This window comes from Emydura macquarii, unplaced genomic scaffold (genome assembly GCF_026122565.2).
Source record: "Emydura macquarii macquarii isolate MOO-44397 ecotype Brisbane River unplaced genomic scaffold, CSIRO-AGI_Emac_v2 contig_729, whole genome shotgun sequence".
Taxonomy (NCBI): domain Eukaryota; kingdom Metazoa; phylum Chordata; order Testudines; family Chelidae; genus Emydura; species Emydura macquarii.
Genome location: NW_027130866.1, coordinates 645,121 through 661,208, shown reverse-complemented (window position 1 = coordinate 661,208; position 16,088 = coordinate 645,121). Strand labels below are relative to the sequence as shown.

The 16,088-nt window shown below is 41.0% G+C and overlaps 1 protein-coding gene across 6 annotated transcripts in view; it reads left to right on the top strand.

Annotated features, from left to right (window-relative positions):
- The window catches only part of ATP13A3 (ATPase 13A3), a 107,383-nt gene that overhangs the window by 30,558 nt on the left and 60,737 nt on the right, over nt 1-16,088 (top strand). For 5 of the 6 annotated variants that reach the window (XM_067542820.1, XM_067542817.1, XM_067542821.1 and 2 more), the window contains exons 3-7: nt 5,020-5,116; nt 8,784-8,957; nt 12,990-13,160; nt 13,582-13,652; nt 15,940-16,020. In XM_067542820.1, coding sequence (XP_067398921.1) covers nt 5,066-5,116; nt 8,784-8,957; nt 12,990-13,160; nt 13,582-13,652; nt 15,940-16,020 — 548 coding nt within the window. In that variant the 5' untranslated portion in view covers nt 5,020-5,065. Of the gene's footprint in view, nt 1-5,019; nt 5,117-8,783; nt 8,958-12,989; nt 13,161-13,581; nt 13,653-15,251; nt 15,326-15,939; nt 16,021-16,088 lie in introns of those variants that run through there. The other variant, XM_067542822.1, reaches the window with a different exon arrangement.

The following is a 16,088-nucleotide window of genomic DNA, read 5'->3' as shown; positions in this document are numbered from 1 at the left end:
AATTACCATGATACGTTAATTTTAACAGATTTTGTATATTCATGCCTTTTTGCCTCATTTGCCCATTAGTGCAAATTAAAGTTTGAAATGAGGAATTGAGAATATTGGGAGGAGAATATAGTCACTCTTTGTCTAATGGCTGAGCACAGCTAGAATGCTTTTAACAATATCAAGTTTATTAATGTTGCCCAACTTTATAGCAGAAGACTATATTGGCAAGCTCCCAGGAACATAAAGGCTTAAACCAATTTGATGTAACTTTTAAGTTGTGTCTGTATTCACTGTGGTGCATTTAGAATAAGTAAAACACATAAATAAAACTTGCTGTTCTTAAACTTTCTCTACTTGCTTTTTCTTCACTTTATCTCTTTCTCTTCAGATCTGCCATCTTGTTTCTCCCATTTTTTCCATTTCATTCTGCCTTTTATTGGGTTCCCTCAGCTTCCTGCTTTCCACTCTTCATATTCACATTGCTTTCCTTTATTCTCCTTCCTTCTAATCTTAACTCTTTTTTTCTCCATACTATCGATAGAGCCAGCTGAACTGTAGCGTTTTCCTCAGGTCCATGGCTGCCTGAAGACCCAAGTGCCTTGTTCCTCCCAGGGCCACGTCTGGCAAAGAGGGAAGATGCTCCATTACCACAGGCTGCCATTGGCAGGTGTCTGATTCCGTTCATTGATATGACTTAGCTGTGCAGCAGAAGAGCCTTCAAATTCCAGGAGCTGCTTCATCTGGAGCCCAGCTGGCGGGGAGGAGGGGGGGGAGGTATGGGGGGAGAGCAGCTGGCCATGGTGAGATGAAGGAATTGTATTAATTTTATCCGCTTTAACATTAACTTGTGCTAGGAAAGTTTTGAGGATACACCACTTGTACTAAATATTTGAGGTTGTGTCCTGATCCTACAAACTCTTACTCATGTGAGTAGTTTTTACTTAGAGAGTCCCACTGGAAAGGCTTATGTGAGAAGGTTTGCAGAACTGAACACTTAATTTTCAAATTGCAGCAACTTTTTGATATTTAGGGTTGCCACCCCTCCAGCATTGTCCTGAAGTCTCCAGCAATTAAATCTGCAGGATTACGTCCAACCAAATGTGGCAACCCTAGGTATTAGCATTGTAATGCATACATATATTGTTGTGGGTTCTGTTGGCTGGACAGCACAATAGATGATATTTGTATTAGAAGAGAAGATACTACTTGTACAAGGAAGTAGTTTTATTTTTAGAGTACAGTAGCAGTCTTGTTTCTGAAGCAGGATTTTCAGTACCAAAATGAAAACTGTTTATCAGCGTACTTTGTCTTTTTTGTTACTTTTTGGAATGCCTAATAGTATAATAAAATATACTTAGATTATCTGTGCCATGTTGTTTGTGGAATGATTCCCAATTTAAGAATTGAAACTTACCCAGATTTGCAAACAGACATGCAAATATTCAAATGCCATTTATTCCTCTCCTTCTCAGTGCTTTTTCAGTCCCATTTATTCTCCTGCCCCTCTCTGTTGGCAACTATAGGCTCACCGTTCTCATCAAGAATCGAACTCTGCCTTCAGGCGCTGATACTGATAGTGCACCACAGTAAGATGCAAACGGAGGCAGTCTAGCTCTTTAGTACTCTAGATGTCAATACATTTTTCTAAATAATTTGTTTGTGGAGATTCTGCTTCCATTGGAACTGTGACAGCTCATGTTGTAGAAAGAGGTTACTTACTTGGCTCAAACAAATGTGGGAGGACATTGACACAGTTGTTCATTTGACTGGAAGTGATACTGATTTTAAAAAAGATATTCGAGGAATTAATTTTAATCTTTATTTCATAGTGAGTCTTGTATTATTATCTGAGAACCTGATCCTGCAAGGAGCTCCCTGTAGATGGACTCCTGCACCCATTTGGATCCCAGTTAACTTCTGTTGTGTTCTGTGTAGGAACAGGGGCTGCCTGCACAGTTCTCCAGAAGGGATCAAGGCCTAAGCATACAATAATACGTGTTCTGTTATAGATGGGGTGGAAGCACTCTCAATTAAAGCTGCCTGATGATTTCTTTTATAACACCCTATTTTCAGTCACTTATAACTTTGCCAAACTGTAACCATTTAGACTGATATTGACCTTGCTTTGGGTGTCTGTCTCAGCCTCACTTTTTTTGAGAAAGTTTCAGCTAACATGGTTGTTGTTTCTGAGAATGAAGCTAGGGAAAAACACATAGTTTTGCCCATGTTAAACAATTCTGGTGACGTCGTCTTTGAGAAGCTCTAGTGCCCCTATGCTTTGGAGCAGCGGCTTGAATTTTGGCAGAGAGGTAGCTTTTGTGGTAGGGATATATGCCTTTTATCTTCCCCAGGAAAATCTACCCAAATTTGGCCAAGTTATAAGCCATTGAAAATGGCAGTTCACACATGCCAGTGCTTTGCAGCTGGATTCTCTGGTGATTCTGAATTCATTGGGCATGCTCCAACCTGGGACTATGATTTCACCACAATTGCAGTTGTGAGCTGTGCACAAGAACTGAGAGCAGGGAGCCTCTCACCTGTGTACTCATGTCCCCTGCCCACAGCAGCATGGAGAAGAAAGCTGCCTCATTCAAATGCAGAGGGAGAAGAAATGGGAAGGTGTGTATGGGTGGGAAGTAGGTTGGGATGAGGCTCCTGTGAGGGCAGAGGGTGTGGACACTTGCATTAGCTGGACAAGGGAATTGGGACTGAGAGTTGGTGGGTGGAGGGGAAGACTGTGAGCAAGTGAGGGAAGTGGTGGGATGAGGAACTGGGAACCTGTGGGGGTGAGGAAAGGAGGTGGAGGGGACGGGATACAGATCTGATGGGTCTGGAATGCTGAAAAGAAGAGAACTGGGAGTGGCTGTGCAAAGAGACTGAAAAAAGAGCCTGGGGTGAGGGGTGCTGATATTGGACAAAGTTCATGGGAAGGGAGACCGGGAGCCAGTGGGGCTGAGGAATGTGGGCAGGAGTGATGCACAGGAGAGGGGAACGGATTGGCTGACAGGCAGGCTGGAAACAATGAGCCAGAGGGATTGGGGGAGACAGGTGTGGGAGAAGTGTGAGATGTGGGGAGTGAGACTGACTAGGTGAGGCAAATGGAAATGGGACAAGGAACTAGGAGTGGGGAACAGAGAGGACAGGGACAGATTGGAGGGGATGGGGCAGAGCGGGTCACACTTTGGAAGAAATGAGCAGAAGAGTCTGTGCCCGGTAGAGTACACCCCCCTCCAGAGTCTGGAATGGGAACCCAAGATGCCAGAGTCTCATCATTCCTCTGCTGTTAGCAAATAGTTGAGACCCACTGGCAAAATGACCCATACCCCTCTAGAGCTGGTTCACATAGAGGATGACAACCTACTACTTCTGTCAGTCACTCTGTTAACTCAAGTGGCAGGGGTGTAGTGGATCAAAAGGGTTGCTGCTGATCTTTTCTGGGTTTCAATATAATGCCACATGATAGAATTTCTATTTATTCAGTTTGCTTTTTAGAGAAGCCTAGGAAACGTACGTATGCACAACTACATTAAAGGCACATTATTAATGCTGCAAAATCAAGCCCTCAAAAGTAGGGAAAGGCCGGAATTATGTTATGCATCATATACCCTCCCAGAAATAATCCTATGGCCACCACTAGTCCTCTAAATGACTTCTCAAGTTTAAATATCTGGTGTGTACCCTAGAAGAAACTGGCCATCTGTTATGGCTTGCTTGAATGCCTTTTGGGTAGTGAATATTTAGTTGTAAAAGAGAGTACTTTTCTAATGAAACAGAAACCTCAATGTAGGCATGTAATAAACCCATGTAACTGTGTGACCATACTACTGTTACCCATGTCACCTTCTCCTTTCCGCCTTCTACTGTGTTTGTTACTCACTTGTTGTCTATTTTTCAATTTAGAAATAGTTTGTCCAGGCAGGGACTGTCTTTCTGTGTATTTGTTCAGCACCTAGCATGGTGCAGGCCTGCTCCTGATTAGGACCCTTGGATGCTATCACAAGATAAAAAATATCGATAAGAATTTCTAATTCTTTCCTAATCGTGAAGCTGTCTAGCACAGGCTTTTTTAACATGTATATTCTTAATGGGATCTGTAGAATGTGTGAATAGTGCTTGTAGGGAGTCCCTCGCTGCCCCTTACGGGTGGAACCACATTCAGTAAAAAGTCATGTCTCTCCTTCCCTTTCCTCCTTCAAAAAAAATTCTTCAAAACCCTTCTGTTGTGTGATGTATTTCAGTTATCCTTGACCAGTGTTGCTGTTTTCTTCACTGCTAGAGCCTTGGTTTAACCCTCTGGGGTCTTGGGGAGGGGATTTTGTGTTCTGTTTAGTACTGCTCTCCATCTGTGCATTTCCACCTCCATAAGAAACTAAAAATTCAGTTCAGACTTACAGATATATAATAGTGTGTATGTTTACGTAAGTGCTTTAATCTTGATGTAGGAATATAATAATAATAATAAAAAATGTAGTTAGAGGTGTCATCCAATTTCAAGCAGAAATAAATTAAAGGATGGCTTTATGGCCAGGGCACTGAACTTAGAGTGAGGAGATTTGGGTTCAGTTCTTGGTTCTGCTACAGATTGTCAATGTGACCTTGGGCTAATCACTTAATCTCTCTCTGTCTTGGTTCCCCATCTTTAAAATGAAGATAATTCCATACCTTACAGGGGTGTTGTGAGAATAAACTCATTAATATTAGTGAGGCATCTAAGTAGCTAGAAGTGCAGTTTTAATTATATCTGTTTACATTTGTCAGATAATTTATAGACTTCTAGAATAAAATTGGGTTTGGAAAAATAATTTTAGTTAACTATTTTTAGTTGGCACTTCTGTAAATTGAACTGCAAAAGCTTTAACATATACAATGGTCACAAATTCTTTTAAGAGAGAGATGAAAGCAGGTGGTGTGTCAATGCATTTCATGTTATGAATGTAGTTAAGCCAATGAAACATCAAAAGTTAATGCAGATGCACAGTAGGCAAAATATTGCTTTAACAGTTTATTTTTTAATACTTCTCTTGTTAGAGGTCTTCCGGTACCTGAAGTTGAGAAGTTCCACATCTCAGTAAACATGGAAAAGGAAGAAAAGAAGATTGTCAATGAAGGCGAGGAGGATGAGATGGTAATCAGTTTTATGGTCTAGTTTCACAAATTGAAGAAAATGGTGCTTTTCTGTTTGGGTCATACTGCTTTAGGCACAGTCCTCGTGAGCCCTTTGTGGAATCGTAGAGGACTAGTCTTGGGGTAGGAATTTCCATTTATTCAAAGTCCTAAACAGAGAATGTGAAGAACCAAGCAGATCTGTGGAGCCAAAATTTCAACAGGTCCCACATCTCATGTTCTTTCTCAATACCCTTTTAAAGGAAAATTGCAGCGAAGTAGTGTTTCATAAAAACCAATCCTGGTTCTGGTCCCTTGAGGTATGGAACCTGGCTAGAACTGTGGGCCTGGAGTGCTCTGTGTGCACACTTACCCAGATGCAGTACCTGTCCCATGAGAGGTTCAGGGAGGTAGCTGTGTAGCAGCAGTTAAACCTTGCTCTCTACTCTGGAGATGGAGACTATAACTTTTCAAAGTCTGGGGGAAGGTCCTGGTGGCTAATCTTTAAATGTCCAGCCTCTTTTCAGATGATTGAGAGGAGGTAGGATGCCTGGAGTTGTTCAGCGGATGGTGAGCTAATTTGCATAAGCTCTCTGTGCCTTCCCCTTTTCCATGCTTAGTATGTGTGCGTTGCCTGCCTGCATAATGGCTATGAGGGCATGTTGACTGGGCCTGCTCTGCCGAGGTGAAGAGTAGGTTTGCATGGCTGTTATTTCTTCATGATCAAAGTCCAGAATCTGGCCCTTAAAAAAAAAACTTTTCCATTTGTACTTGTTGTTTTTTAAAGAAAGATGCTTGTTCTTTGGTTGATATGACCATTAAATCATGCTGGTTTACAACTAAATAGGTCCTTAACACTAGATTTGGCACTTTGAGTAGTGTTCCTCTGGGTGCTCCACTGTAGGTGTGTTTGTGTCCCCACACTGCTGATCAGAGAGCTTTGGGAGCAGTCTGTCCTGTCTGTGCATGTGCTGTTTCCCGCCTCCCATGAGGCCCACCAGCATGCATGTGTATTCCCTTCTCAGCCCCTTCTCAGCCGTCTCTGGCTGGAGACAGAGCTCTGAGCTGTTGGTTCACAGATTATAACTCCCTCTAGTTTTGTTAATTTTGCTTCTCCTGAAGCTTTTTTTCCTTTGTTACCTCATTTGTTTTTTGCTGGCTGGCTGGAATGATTTAGCTGAGGTTAGTCCTGCTTTAAGCAAGGGGTTGTACTAGATGACCTCCTGAGGTCCCTTCCAACCCTAATCTTTTATGATTCTTTTAACATCTGGAGCAGAGATCTCTCATCATGCCAGGCTTCCCTGCTTTGCTGATCCCAGAGTTCAGTGCCATTCCTGTCTTGGAGCTTGGTTCTCCATTCGGTATGCTAATGGAGATGCCTGTCTTGTTCCATCTTCAATGCAAATGAGGCTAGGGGAGTTGCCTTAATCTTGTCACCCTTGTCCGAAGAGGTTTAGGTGTGTCTCCCACTGCTTTTTCATTGCTTTTTGTAAGTTTTCTAATCGGTTCTGGTTCAAGCAGAGACTGGGGCAGGGGAAGTCCTTTGTGAGTCAGACAGGCTAGGTACTGCGCCCTGGTTCCTCAAGAAAAATAGAGCTGACAGGTAATAGATGTTCCAGATCGGATGCCAGCCCAAGCATGTCTCCCCTACTGCAGCCATCCTACCTGTTGTCCCAGATTACCTGTTGACTTTAAAGAAGTAGGGACTCTCTATTAGTTCGCTGAAGATTCATCTGGCAGCAATTGCAACCTTCCAGCAGCAGGTAGAAGGATACCCAATCTTCTCCCACCTGTCTATGAAGAGGTTTCTCAAGGTTTCTTAGCAAATCTCTTCCCACAACCCAGGCTCCCCACTCTCCAATGGGAGCTCAACCTACTGTTAAAATTACTGTCTAGACTGCCATTTGAACCCATGGCCACTTGTTGACTAACTTACCTTTCCATGAAGACGGGTTCCTCATTGCCATCACCTCTGTCAGAAGTATAGGGGAGTTAGCAGCTTTGATGGTGCATCCTCCTTTTACTGTGTTCTTCCCAGAGAAGGTCACACGTAGATCACATCCAATGGTGGTCACATTCCCATGGTGACTTCTGCATTTCACATGAATCAGCTTATTCAACTTCCAGCCTTTTATCCCAAACCTCATGAGGATAATAGGGAAGCCATTCTCCATATGCTCAATGAGCTTTGGCCTTTTATTTGGACAGGACAAGGACTTTCAGGAAATCCCTGAGACTTTTCCTATCCGTTGAAGATAGGTGAAATGCAGTGATGTCAGCCCAGAGACTTTCTAACTGGGTCTCCAGCTGTATTAAGCTCCGTTACCAATTGTGTAAGGTAGCTTTCCCATCTTCAATACACATGCATTCTGTGAGGTCAGTGTCCTCATTCATTGCCTTCTCCTAGGGTATCCCTATATCAGAAATCTGCAGAGCAGCTCTTGGGCATCTGCGCATACCTTTGCAGAACACTACTCCGTCCTGGAGGATTCAGCTGTGGATGCCAAGTTCGATGTCACAGTACTATCCTTTGCATTAGATTCCACTCCGAAGTCCCGACCTCCAGTGGTGGGTACTGCTCGGAAGTCACCTACAGTGGAGCACCTACAGGGACACTACTCGAACAAGAACAGGAAGCTACTCACCTTGTGCAGTGACGATGGTTCTTCTAGATGTGCGTCCCTATGTGTGCTCCGTTACCCTGCCTCCTCCCCTCTGCTTCAGAGTTCTAGTAGTTGACTCTGCGTTAGAGAAGAAGCAGAGGAGGGAATGCCTGCGCATGCTTGCTGGGCTCATGGCAGATGGGGAGCAGTGCATGTGCAGGCGAGGCAGACTTCTACCAAAGATCTCCGATCAGCAGCACAGGGGTGCAGTGCAGCACCCGTAGGGACATACACCTCGAAGAACCATTGCACTGCACAAGGTGAGTAACTTCATCTTTTTGCTGCCTAGAAGTGTAACAATAACTGTATACATTTATTGAAGCAATTATATAGCTTAATGTTTTCAGATCTTATTAATTGTACTTTTTAATATGTTTGAAAATGGAGAATGATGTAATGCTATTTTATAGATAATTAATCTTTTGTTCATGATCTATGTCAAGTTGCATTAGGATGGTAACTGAAATTTAATTAAACACAAAACAGCATATAATTTTTTTTTTAATAAACAAAACAAGCTCTTACAACAGTAACTTCCCCCGCAAATTTTTTATTTTCTATCCAGCCTAGTTTGTTGTGGGATTGTGAGTAGAAGGAAGGATACTAAGTGCTCACAGCTGCTGTTGGAATTTACATCTGTTGCCCCCTTACATCTTCATAACAATGAATCAGAACCTAGTCCTTAAAAACTAAAGGTTAGATTGTAACATAACAGTTTCCCTGAGTAACTGCCTGGGGTGCAGTCCGAGGAGGAGTCAGTTCCTGTATTGCAGTATTTTTAAATTGGTGTGTATCCAGCACCTCTGTGGGTTTTGTTGAGTCTGTGTGCATCGGACTGAACAAAGCAGCTGACACTATATAGTAAATACATTTTTTGAACCCTCCCTCTAGCAAAGAAAAGGAGGAAAAACCTTTGAAATATGACACATTTATCTTCCATGGTTTGTAACAGATTACTTCTGAATTCTTCAGCCAGAGCAATGAAGGATATCTTTGTTCATTATTTGTTTCTCTGTTTCCGTATAGGAGATTTATGGTTATAATCTGTGCCGCTGGAAGCTAGTTTTAGTTGCTATAGGGGTGCTTTGTACTGGTGGCTTCCTCCTCCTCCTCCTCTACTGGATGCCCGAGTGGCGTGTGAAAGCAACGTGCAAAAGGACTACACTTAAAGACTGTGAAGTGGTGCTACTGAGAACAACGGTAAGTTTGTGCTCTGATTGTGTTCTAGTTTGTGAACACCGCGACTGAAACAGCAAAGTTAGAGGTGGTAGTTAGCAGCTCAGACTTGTAACCTTCCTAATGCTACTTTCTTTGTATTACGGAGTATAAGTAGACGAAGGGCTAGTTTGCCAGTTGTAAGCAAACTGAAAACTTGAAGGGGCCTTTGGAGTAATGAAATCATGAGGACTTTAGAAAAATACTCCATTTGCTGTGAAAATTACAAAAGGTTGCATTTTGCTTGTGTAGCTTTGTGTGTGAGAAGAATGGTGACTATCCAAAGGACATTTGCTTACTTATTAAGGACTTTTGATACTTTTGTGTTTTGTGTTTGCTGAAATAAGTAATAGAAAAATAGCATTCAGTGAAACTTTTAATATCTTCACTAACAGGATTTTTTAAAATCTTTGATAGTCATGCAATCATTATTCCGTATTTGCATTCATAACTCTGTATTATTGGCAAATTGGTTGAAACTATAGTAAAAAACAATTTCTACTAGAATTCTTTGAAGGAGTCAATAATCATGTGGACAAGGGTGATCCAGTGGATAGAGTGTACTTAGATTTTCAGAAAGTCTTTGACAAGGTCCCTCACCAAAGGCTCTGAAGCAAAATAAGCAGTCATGGGAAAAGAGGAAAGATCCTCTCCTTAGTAATCCTCTCCAATCCGTAACTGGTTAAAAGATAGTAAACAAGGGGTAGGAATACATAGCTGGTTTTCAGAATGGAGAGAAGTAAATAGTGGTGTCCCCCAGCGGTCTGTACTGGGACCAGTACTATTCAATATATTCATAAATGATTGGAAAAGGGGGTAAACAGTGAGGTTGCAAAATTTGCAGATGATACAAAACTACTCAAGGCAGTTAAATCCAAAGCAGATTGTGAAGAGTTACAAAGGGCTCTCACAAAACGGGGTAAGCGGGCAACAGAATGGCAAATGAAATTCAATTTTGATAAATGCAAAGTAATGCACATTGGAAAACATAATCCGAACTATACATGTAAAATGATGGGGTCTAAATTAGCTGTTACCCAATTAAGAAAGAGATCTTGGCCCTGGTTTACACTTACCTGGAAATTCGGCAGCAGTCGACGGGAGTTACGCAAACTGCGCAGAGTAGCTTGCGTAACTCCTGTCGACTGCTGTGCTTCCCTTCTGCGCGCCGTCTTCACTGCACTGCGCCGATGGGAACAGCATTCCCGTCGATGCAGCGCTACGCTACTTGAGGGGGTGGTTTTACTCAGTTGACTTCCAGATCGATTGAGCGGGTCTACACTGACCGCTCAATCGATAAAGAAAGATTGATCTGGTGGTGGCGACTTTGCCGCTGTCAGTATAGACATACCCTTGGAGCCATTGTGGATAGTTCTCTGAAAACATCCACTCAATCTGCAGCAGCAGTCAAAAAAGCTAAAAGAATGTTGGGAATCATTAGGAAAGGGATAGGTCATAAGATAGAAAATATCATATTTTCTCTTTATAAATCCATAGTGCACCCACATCTTGAATACTGTGTGCAGATCTGGTCACCCCATCTCAAAAAAGATGTATTGGAATTGGAAAAAGTACAGAAAAGAGCACTAAAATGATTAGGGGTATGTGGAAAAGCTTCCACATGAGGAGAGATTAATAAGACTGGGACTTTTCAGCTTGGAAAAGAGATGACTAAGGGGGGATATGATAGAGGTCTATAAAATCATGACTGGGTGGAGAAAGTAAATAAGGAAGTGTTATTTACTCCTTCTCATGACACAAAAACTAGGGGTCACCAAATGAAATTAATAGGCAGCAGGTTTAAAACGAACAAAAGGAAGTATTTCTTCACACAACGCACAGTCACCCTGTGGAACTCCTTGCCAGAGGATGTTGTGAAGGCCAAGACTATAACTGGGTTCAAACAAGAGCTAGATAAGTTCTTGGAGGATAGGTCTGTCAATGGCTATTAGCCAGGATAGGCAGTGATGGCTGTTTGTCAGAAGCTGGGAATGGGCGACAGGATAGATCACTTGATGATTGCCTGTTCTATTCATTCCCTCTGAAACACCTGGCATTGGCCACTGTTGGAAGACAGGATACTGGGCTAGATGGACCATTGGTCTGACCCAGTATGGCCATTCTTATGTATTAAATAGTTCAGAAAAATAAATATTAAGACATTGATCTTACTGTCAGGAAGGGATGATTATAAAGGTAGGTAGGTGCATAGACAAAATACACAGACAATATCTTGATGACGTCCTTTTAAGCTAAAGCAATATTACTGTAGAATTTAATTTGTGTATGTTAACTTCTAAAGAAGACTGTTTTATCTCTATATCCTACTTAGTTGTCTTTTATATAGAAGTCTAATCAGTTCCTGAAATCCTAGGTTTTGGAAGGCCATGAACTGAGGCTGTTGATGAACTGGCCTCTGAGTTTTGTGGATCATAATATGGACGTTCTCAAGCTATGGTCAGTGTTGTGCAGAGCAGCCTCTGTCACGATGGTGTAGCATGCATTACTCATCTAACAATAATGCTTTCTTCTAGTTGTAGCCCTAGTTCAGGCCTCCTGGGATTTCCAGCAGCTTTTTTGCTCATTTCTAATCCACCAGAAAGTTCTGCACAACTTTTCATGTCTTTCCTTCTCCAATGTTTCTTGGATGTAAATTCAGCCATGAACAAATGTGCAGCTAACATCAAATTAGAGAGGTATTCTAGATAGAAGAGCACAGAAATAAACTACAACATGACACAGAGAGGTTAGAGCATCAGGGATTGCAGGTTATGAGTGGACATCTGGTTATAATTACTTAAGTAAAGCAATGTAAAGTCCTGTATAAAGGAAGAGGATATAAACAGAAGTGCAAAATTTGGGGACAAAGCTATGAAACACTACCTTCTTATTAAAGCATTATTTGCATCCATTCTACTTATTCCCACATATTTTTTTATGAAAATATCTCTGGCACTCCAAGGGCTAGAGGTCAATGTTATGGATCCCATTGGGAAGCTGGAAATCTCCCCTTTCCAATGGTGTAAAGCTTGTGTATAGAAAAGCTGTAACTGACCCAGGGCTAGATCTTGCTTGTCTTGGGCTTTGGTCAGGTGTAATTTTAGGGAAGAGTCCATATTTTGCAGGATGAAGACGTATCTCTGGCAGATGAATTTCAAAATAAAATGGTGGCTGCTGTCTGTTAATGAATTTTAAAAGCTAGAATAAGACCAGGGGTAGTTAGTTTCCTGGGTAAGAGGAGGCTAACAAAGGTGTGTAGTGAATTTATCGCATTCTGCAATTTATCACATGGCTTTACCACTTCACATGGACATCACCTCCACAACTGGGAGTGCTCTGCATGTATGAATTAATTATTCCCCTCCATGTCTGTGTCCCCTCCCCCTCCCCCGGCTACCCCCCAAAAACTTTAAAATCTTAAGGTTGAAAGTTTTGTGCTGAACACTCTCAAAAAGTGCCATAATTTCTATACAATACATCTTATACTTCAGAATAGCTCAGAAGTATGAAAACCTGAAGATGAATAGTTGAGGGATGCAGCCATTTCACTCATGCCATTCCTTCGGTATTTCCTATCTCCCATGCAAGTTTCACCGCTTCACTTAGCCTAAACTAATCTCCCTGGTGCTCTGAAATAATAAATTATTGTTGAACGTATAGAAGAAATACCATGATATTTATTTGTAAAGAACTAAAGATTCTAAAACTAAGTCTTGAGGGTTCACTAGCACATGTCAGAGCTTTTAAAGTTTGCTGCTAGTGTTATGTGGAGTTTGAGTGGTAAAATGTTTTTATAAATAAAAGGGAAAACTCTGTCCTTGGGGTAATTGATGTCAATCCCATGGTATCTCATTTCTGTAAGTATATGTTGACTGTGCTAATTGGTTTGCTTTCCAATTAATGTTGGTACTTATGAGAAAATAAATTGTCCCTAGGTTCACTTCTATCCATCCTCACAAGGTATCAAACAGTATTCTGCAATTTGTTTCTCTATTACCACATTTTTTTCTTTGTTAGGATGAATTCAGGATATGGTTTTGTGCAAAGATTCGTATTATGCCTTCTCTGGGAGCCAGCTCATTACAGAATCCTCAATCTATTGCCGACATAGTTTCAAATGGCCATAGAGGTCATGTCTGTGAAAACCTTGCTGAAGGGAATAAAAACGACCCGAACAAACATTCACCTGTAAGTGGACCTGTGGTATCTGAATTCTTAATCTTCAAGGCATCTTTGAAAAGAATATATATTATGCCCGCACAATATAATACATGTGACCTGCTTAGACTACCAAAGAGGCCAGTTAGTTGAAGTAGGGAAATGTGTTCCTATATTTTAAGTTACAAAGTATAACAGATCTTTTGCTTCAGTATATTGTGGGATTAATGATAGAATAAGATTATTGAAAAGTAAACTGTTTAGTGTAAAATATATTGTTAATATAGCAGAGACAACACACAATAAAAATTTTATATTTCATTTTCAAAACTATAACACAACTAATTTAAATTCACTTTTGTTAGAAATTTTTAACAGTGATACTAAATATAACAGAAAACAAGCGTTGAACTGTCAGCTTAATACCTAATTGCCTGGATTTGCCTTACAGATTCGCTATTTCACGCATCACAGTGTAAAGTATTTCTGGAAAGATGCACTCCAAAGTTTTGACTTCTTAGGGTAAGAATACTTCTGCTTTACCTTGGCCTTGCAGAGCAAGTATGCATGTTTTCTTGGTAGCCATAATTGTGTTTCCAAAAGAGCTGATCAAAAAATGACAATATTCCAATACTCTTTTCCAATACTATTTACTTGTGAATCTTTCTCTGGTTTGTGCCTTTTCCATCTCTTTAATGTACCTCAGGACTCTCTTGAATGGTAGCAGAGGTCTTGGCTAATCCATTCACTAGCACACCACATGTCTAAGGGTCTATCTACCCTGCAGTTAGACACCTGCGGCTGGCCTGTGGCAGCTGACTCGGGCTTGCGGGGCTGATGAATTGCAGTGTAGACATCCAGGCTCAGCCAGAGCCAGAATGTCTACACTGCAACTAAACAGCCCCGCAGCCGGAGCCCAGGTCAGATGGCACAGGCCAGCCATAGGTGTCTAACTATAGTGTAGACAGACCCTAAGAAAGCTTGATTTGTTGTTGGGGGTGTGACCTACTGATGTGTTTTGTGCCCCACTGTGTGTGTGTTGCTCCTTCCCTACCCATTTTGAGCTATCTTGCACTTTTGGAGTTGGCAGAGAGGGTTACCTTTGTGTCATGGATGTCTTTTGCTGTTCCTGTAAAAAAAAAAAAAAAAAAATCACCCAAATTTGGCCAAGTTTTAAGCCTCTGAAAAAACTGTTTGCATGTATTTAGAAGAAGTTTGTTAGAGCTTGGATGCTAAATTCTCTGAAGATTCCATCTGCACTGAACATACTTCATCCCTTCACAGCTCCTACATGCTGAACTGGCCTGTGCATATGCCATTCCCATGGAGTGAATAAGGGTGCTCCATCTCAGGCTTTCAGGAGTTGAGCAGGATTTCCTGTGCAGTTGCTCCTCTCATCTGCCAGGATTGCTGTGGCATTAGATACAAAAACTTTGTACACAGGACTTTTTCTCCTGTGCTCTGGGAATGAACCAGGGTTGTATAGTTAATGAGGTTGTTGTCAGTGTAGGACCCCTGTCTCATTTGTTGCACAAGTTGGAAGGTGCATTGTGAATGTGGCAGGGAACTGAAGAAGAAAAAAGATGGCATTGTTGTTAAGGCCTCCCTTGGAGAATTTAATTCTATCCCAGCCTCTGCCACAGAGTTCCTGTGTGATTCTGGGCAAGTCACTTCAGCCAGAATTTCTCTGATGGCCACCATGTGTTCCTCATTTTTCTTGTATCCAATTTAACACACAGAGGGTCGGATTTGCAGAAGAGCTGAACATTCATATCTATAACTGAGGTGCATGGGAGCTCTGCTGTCAAACATATAAAGTGCTAAAATATGCTAAGTATTCTGAAAAATCAGGTCTTAGGCTTCTCAAATAGATTGTCCAAAAGTAGTGGACACTTTTTTGACAATTTTGGCCTTAATCTCTGCATCCAGTTCCTCATTTTGAACATGAGGAAACTTACAACCACCTTACTTCACAGGGTTGTTGTGAAGATAAGTTAATTAATCTTTGTAAAGAGGTAAGATGTTATTATGAGCACTATAGGAAACCCATGAGGAAACTAATAATTCTGTATTTAGGGTAGTGTTTGGATGGTGTGCAGTTAATACATGGGGCCACACACTGAATAATGAAGATAAAAAGAAATATCGAATCCATCCTGTGCACTGAATGAGGCAGAGGTCCTGTGGGAAAATTGGTATGTCAGATCATTAAAAAATGTATCGTACTGCATATGCACAATGGAGTTAAATTAAGGTTGCATGGGGGGATAGATGGAAACAATGAGACAATTGGTCAGCAAAATAGGCAGCGGTTTCAGTGCACCGATGGTCGAACTGTTGTCATTTTTTGTAGGCCTCATGGCAAAGAAGAATTTTAAGGAGGGATTTGAATAATAATTTATAGGTCAAAACTAATCCATATCATATCCATTTCATTAAATAGAAGTTAAATCAATTCTTTCCTGTTTCTCTGTGGAAATTTCTAATACTAGTTACATGTTTAAAATAAAAATTTAAATTTAAAAATAAATGATGTAAAACCAAAGGGCAAACTTGACCTCACCAAGCAATGAATTCTGTGGTATTCTGCTCAGTCTTTAATTTATCTCATCGATGCTTGCAATAACTAGGCAAAAATGAATGGAATGAGGTTTATAATTGACTGCTTTGCTTTTATAATGCAGCTTAAACTTCTAATAAAAGTATAAGGTCTTTACAATTTCTAGCATCTTAATGGGATATTTTAAAAAAGTTTATTAGCTAAGAAGCTTGATGCTGACAACTTGTTTAATTTCTACAATTATTTTAGGGGACTGGATGAGTCTACTTCCTGTTCTTCAATTCATAATGAACATAGTACAGGACTGACTAAGAGGATGCAAGACTACAGGTAATCTTACAATATTCAGACTAAAATATTAATCTAAAAGCTGTCAGAAAGGTACATTGTTCTTAGAT